Raw genomic sequence first — 6,273 nt, 5'->3', positions numbered from 1 at the left:
ATTTTTTGTTAATTTCTTAATTGAAATGTGAAACAATTGATGAGACATTGATGTTGATGCAATTGTACGACACATATATTAGACACATTTTATTGTAAAATGGCTATATATACTACAGAAACAATTGAATTACATAGATATCAATTTATCTACCTTTATATAATCAATTAGGACATTTCAAGGGAACATACATCTAACCTAGAAATTGTCCTTTGGTAAAATTGTTTGCAATAGTGGGAGTGAATCCATCACAATCATCCATAGGTCAAATCTCACCTAATCACATCTCTAAGAAATTCAAACTTTAGTGAATTATCTCATCATGGAACTATGTATCATCCTCAACAATTAAATTATAAATTTTTTTGTAATTTAAAAAAAAAAAAATTCAACCCAAAATTTCTAAACCAAATGCAAGTGTAAATATCCATACATACTATATAAACATTTGAATTACATAGATATCAATTTCTCTACCTTTATATAATAGATTAGAACATTGCAAGGGTGTATACACCTAACCAATAAGTTATCCTTTGGCCAAGTTGTCATGACTGGTGGGAGCAAGTCCATCAAAGTCATCCATAAATCAAACCTTATCCAATCACATCTCCAAGAAATTTTAACTTGGATTAGAACATTATGAGGGAGAATACATCTAATATATAAGTTATCCTTTGATTAAGTCATCATGAGTGGTAAGAGTGAGTCCATCAAAGTCATCCATAGATCAAACCTATCTCAATTACATCTCGAAGAAATTTGAACTTAGATTGGAATATTATGACAGAGTATACATCTAATCTATAAGTTATCCTTTGACTAAGTCATCATGAGTGGTGCGAGCGAGTCCATCAAAGTCATCCGTAGATCAAACCTTGGCCCATAGCCCAAATGGTTGGTAAGGTTGTGCTAAGGCTTTGGGTTCTTCCCCTGTAGGTCCAAGGTCCAACTCTCACCGACTAGATTGTTTGAGCCCGCTCAGTCGTCCATTGAGGTATTCTTGCCTCAACTCGCCCCTCCATACTCCAAAACTTGACAAAAAAAAGTAAGAGGTATTCTCGCCTCAGCTCACCGAAATCTCTCATGATATTAAAAGAAAATGTTATCCATAGATCAAACATATCCCAATCACATCTCCAATTATTTTTTTAACTTAATTTAAAAAATTACTAAAAAATAACATCTAATCTATAAATTATCTTTTAGGTGAGTTGTAATAGATGGTGACACAAAATCATATCATAAATGATGAAACAAAGTCATCCCTAAATCAAACCTAACCCGATCACATTTCCAAGATATTTGAACCAGAAAATATACATCTAATCTATAAATTATCTTTTAGGTAAGTTGTAGCCTAACAGATAGTGAAACAAAATCATGTCATAAATGATGACGATCACATTTCCAAGATAGTTGAACTTCAATGAATTATCTAATTTAAGAAACATCTATCATTCTCGCCAGATAACCTCAATAAAAATTTCTGAAACCAATCATGCAAGCGTGGAGGGTTAGGTACCAGGCATGTCCAAACTGTTTAATTCCTATTCCAACTACAAAGCATGTGTACGTCACTGAGAGAACGTGTCATCATAGACCCCATCCATGAAATTGATGGACCAGAAGCTGCACACAAGCTACCAGACATGGCCGCTAAACACCATGAGAAAGTTGAACTGAAGTCGGGTGAAATAGAAACGAGTGAAAACAAAAAAAAAACCTATTAAAAAACACAAGGGCCTGGTCAAATTGTTATCTGATGCTCTTGTGGGTGGGGGCATGTCATGAAGTAAAGTAATGTATGTTATTATGGGGGTTGGTGGAGGGAGTAGGTGGGAAAGTGAAGGGCATCAGCCGGCCAAACTCAAAAAATTCTCATCTACTCTTTCGCATTGCTCAAGGTTTCTCTATAAATAGATGAGCAATCCTGTAATAGCATCAGCCCAATGCTGTGGCTTGGAGTGAATTCTCAGAAAACTCTGTATTCTGGTTTTTCCCTAGTGTAGAGATGGATTTGTTTAATGTGTTGGTGGCCCTGTTTGCAGTGGTGGTGGGTGGCATCTTGATATCTAAGCTGAGATCAAAGAAGCTGAAGCTACCCCCTGGTCCTCTGGCAGTACCCATTTTTGGAAATTGGCTCCAAGTTGGAGATGATTTAAACCACCGGAACCTCAGCGATTTGGCCAAAAAGTATGGGGAAATATTTCTGCTGAAAATGGGGCAGAGGAATCTGGTGGTCGTTTCTTCACCTGATTTGGCCAAGGAGGTTTTGCACACTCAGGGGGTTGAGTTCGGGTCTCGAACCCGCAACGTGGTGTTTGATATTTTTACTGGAAAAGGGCAAGACATGGTGTTCACTGTCTATGGAGAACATTGGAGAAAGATGAGGAGAATAATGACTGTGCCGTTTTTTACTAATAAAGTTGTTCAGCAGTATAGATTTGCTTGGGAGAATGAGATTGCACAGGCCGTGGCGGATATTAAGAAGCGGCCTGAATCTAGGACTACTGGAATTGTGATTCGCCATCGCTTGCAGCTCGTGATGTATAACATTATGTATAAGATGATGTTTGATAGACGGTTTGAGAGTGAGCAGGATCCTCTGTTTTTGAAGCTCAAGGCCTTGAATGGGGAGAGGAGCCGACTGGCGCAGAGTTTTGAGTATAATTATGGAGATTTTATTCCTATTCTTAGGCCCTTTCTCAGAGGATACCTTAAGATCTGTAAGGAGGTCAAAGAAAGGAGGCTGTCCTTGTTTAAGGATTACTTCGTTGAGGAACGAAAGTGAGTGAACTTTTCTCCTCTGTTTTTCTTCTTTTCTTGGCTTTTTGGGTGCTGGATTTAGTGCTGCAATTACTAGGATTGTAACCTCGTGGTTTCTTCAAATTCTTAGAATTATGAAGAAAATAATTTTTGTCTTCTTGATTTTTGTTTTGCTTTGTTTTTCGGCTGGATGGAGTAATTTTGAAGATCATTAGGGTGACTTGTTCTTGCTGTTTTATACTTTGAAAACTTGTCTATGAGTTTTTTTGTTGCATGATTTTAAATCGATATCATTTCCTTATTTTTTGACTGGATTGGATTATATAAGCTTTCTTCTTATCAATATTTTAAATCACAATTTTTGTTATAGCTTTTGAATATTTCTGAATTAGATTATGAAATCTTTTTTTCATTCATAGCTTGAATATATCTGAATTGGATTATGTAAGATTTTCTTCTTTATCAACATTTTATAGTCCATAGAAGTGTGAAAGCTTTTCTTCTTTATCAACATTTTCAATCACTTTTCAATCGCACTCCACCTGTCATGATCCACGGCAACCATGGCAAAGAGAGTAAGCAAGCAAGTTAGTGAAGAGAAATTTTGATAATAGATAAGAAGTGTGATCCGAAGAGGTGATATGGAAAAATAATTTCCTTAATCTAATCTGAAAATGTTTTCAAACTATATCTTCTTGACTTTTTAATATCTATAAGACGACCTTATTCATAAAAATATGTTTGTAGTGGTTCAGTTCCTTTTCTGTTCATGAACGTGGACTTTTGAGATTCAACTTCAGATAGTCACGCCAAGAAAAACAAAAAGTAGTAGTACTTACTTTAAGTATAGTTGGTTCAAGTCTAGTTGGACAGCCCTTCCGCAATTTTGAGATTCCTTCACTTTATTAGATTATGGGAGTGTTTTAAGTTGACTGATATACCCGATTCTACCATACTGTTTGGGAACCCCACATGAGTCATTTAGATAATGAATTTAGGTTTATCGTCCCCACACTGTTCTGTACACCAGTTATTTGGAGATTCAATCCAATAAGTTTGGAATAGATCTAAATCTTTCCCTGTCCTATTTTCATAATCTAAATTTTACCTGATGAGCAGACCCACACCCACCAAGTCTTTCTTTGAAACTTTCCAAAAGTCATCCCAGAAATTGTGATAACTTGTTGACAACTGTACGGCTGTTAAGCCTGATACCCTGCTACTGTGGACTGCATTGTTTTATATAAAGTATTAAGATTTTGCAAACCACACATTTTGGCTATGATTTGCACCTGTTCAAAAGCACCGGATATTTCAACGCTGAGGCGGGGAAGGCCCAAATTCCCATCTTGGAGTGAGGGTTTCATACTCCCTGGTCTTAACTCAGATGGGTGCAGCCTGTAGTAGTATAATTCTATAAGAGCAGAGTCCGGGCTTACGGATGGTTTTTTATACACTAGGCTGCCCTGTAGTTTAAGAACAATGAGATGTACAGGGTGCTATGGACCTGTCACATGGTACACCGCCTATTGGCAGGGGAATGTGACTAGTTAGAAAGGAGTAAGATAATCTTTAAAGGAGGAATGTACCAATCTCAATGATTAGTTCTATCTTACCAGTGGATGACTAAAGACTATGGGGAATCTCCTCCCTGTCTTTCTAATCAAAGACATTAGATTTTCACAGTCTACAGTATAGTTTCAACCTTTTATACCTTTTGCTATAAATGATTAAGTAAAGATATTAGGTTTCCACAGTCTATATTGATTGAATTTGAGAGCTTCTGGATTGATCTTGTGTTTTTTTTTATTACTATCCTGATGATGAATATGTAGAGTATGATTCGAAAGATTGATAAAAAAAACATATGCACGATCATGTCCAGAAGTTCTCAAATTCAATAAATGGGTAATTCTAATTTGATTTTTGTCTGTACCATTGTGAAAAATTGTTTCTATACCCTTTGATGTAAATGGGTAACTCTTAACTTGATTTTTGTTTGTACTGTTGTGAGAAATTGTGTCTATAAGGATTGGGCTAATTCAATATTCCACTTAAAATGCAGGAAATTGGCAAGCACTAAAGGCCCTGTGAGCATGAGTGAGAAGGTTGCAATTGATCACATCTTGGAAGCCCAGGACAAGGGTGAAATCAATGAGGATAATGTTTTGTACATTGTGGAGAACATCAATGTTGCAGGTAGGTTTCATTTTGTAAATATGCAGGTTTACAGGCTTCCCATTTTTTGTATGTCCAAATTCTATAATAACAATCTTTTTCCGAAAACCCAAATTGACTTATAATCTTACCGATCCACTATATTTTGGGGTTTTGCAGCAATTGAGACTACTCTATGGTCCATGGAATGGGGAATTGCAGAGGTTGTGAACCACCCTGAAATTCAACAAAAGATTCGGGATGAGGTTGACACTGTTCTTGGCCCTGGTGTTCCAATTACAGAGCCAGACATCGTCAAGTTGCCCTACCTTCAAGCTGTAGTCAAGGAAACCATGAGGTTACATATGGCAATCCCATTGCTAGTTCCCCACATGAACCTTCATGATGCTAAGCTTGCTGGCTATGACATTCCAGCCGAGAGTAAAATCCTGGTGAATGCTTGGTGGCTTGCCAATAATCCCGAATGGTGGGACAAAGCTGATCAGTTTATCCCTGAAAGGTTTTTGGATGGCAAGATTGAAGCCAGTGGAAATGATTTCAGATACCTACCATTTGGTGTTGGTAGGAGAAGTTGCCCAGGAATTATCTTGGCTCTGCCCATTTTGGCCCTGGCCATTGGTAGGCTGGTTCAGAACTTTGAGCTCTTGCCCCCACCTGGGCAATCCAAGGTTGACTTAAGGGAAAAGGGAGGACAATTCAGCTTGCACATTCTTAATCACTCAGTTGTTGTGGCCAAACCTATAGTGTGATCAACATGCCCACACACTATAATTTATGCCCCTTTACAGGAGTCTGCTTCAATAACTCTCCCATATCCCAGTGTTGCAGGCAAAACTCAATTAAGGGTTTCCTTAAAATTCTACAAAATGTTTGTTATTGTTCTTCCTGTAATTGTTAATTTATGTGAGAGTGTGGTTTTAGAATTGTATACTTAAGGTATACACTGTAAGTGTACATGGATGTGATGTCAGAGCAGAGAGGAAATAATTGTCATGGCCATATGTGGTTTTATGTACAAGGCAAATGTGTCCTTTTATGTACAAGGAAAATGTTTCACTTCATGTCATTTTATGTACAAGGCAAATGTTTCACTTTATGGAAAGCATTGGGAAGTAAAATTTCTGCTTCAATTTAAGTGGATGATATAAAATCTTTCATAAACAAAACCATCCTAGAATTATTTGAAGTTAGTCAAAATTGTTGCAAAGAAAGTGATTTTAATGGACAACTCGCAGTCCCTTAAACAAGAAGCAATAATAATCATATGGCAGACTGTGGGGGCAGACTCCCTTAAACAAGAAGCAATAATATTCATATGGCAGACTG

General features: G+C 37.0%; 1 protein-coding gene across 1 annotated transcript; it reads left to right on the top strand.

Moving 5' to 3' along the window:
* The first annotated feature begins 1,916 nt into the window (after positions 1-1,916).
* LOC131074951 (trans-cinnamate 4-monooxygenase) lies at positions 1,917-6,043 on the top strand. Its single transcript, XM_058011695.2, has 3 exons — positions 1,917-2,790; positions 4,835-4,968; positions 5,107-6,043. The coding sequence occupies exons 1-3, from the start codon at positions 2,015-2,017 to the stop codon at positions 5,694-5,696; spliced, it is 1,500 nt and encodes a 499-aa protein (XP_057867678.2). The 5' UTR covers positions 1,917-2,014; the 3' UTR covers positions 5,697-6,043.
* The last annotated feature ends 230 nt before the right edge of the window (positions 6,044-6,273 follow it).

The sequence above is a fragment of the Cryptomeria japonica genome, chromosome 2 (assembly GCF_030272615.1).
Source record: "Cryptomeria japonica chromosome 2, Sugi_1.0, whole genome shotgun sequence".
Taxonomy (NCBI): domain Eukaryota; kingdom Viridiplantae; phylum Streptophyta; class Pinopsida; order Cupressales; family Cupressaceae; genus Cryptomeria; species Cryptomeria japonica.
Note: the sequence above shows the minus strand (reverse complement) of the source record. Positions and strands in the feature narration are given on the sequence as shown.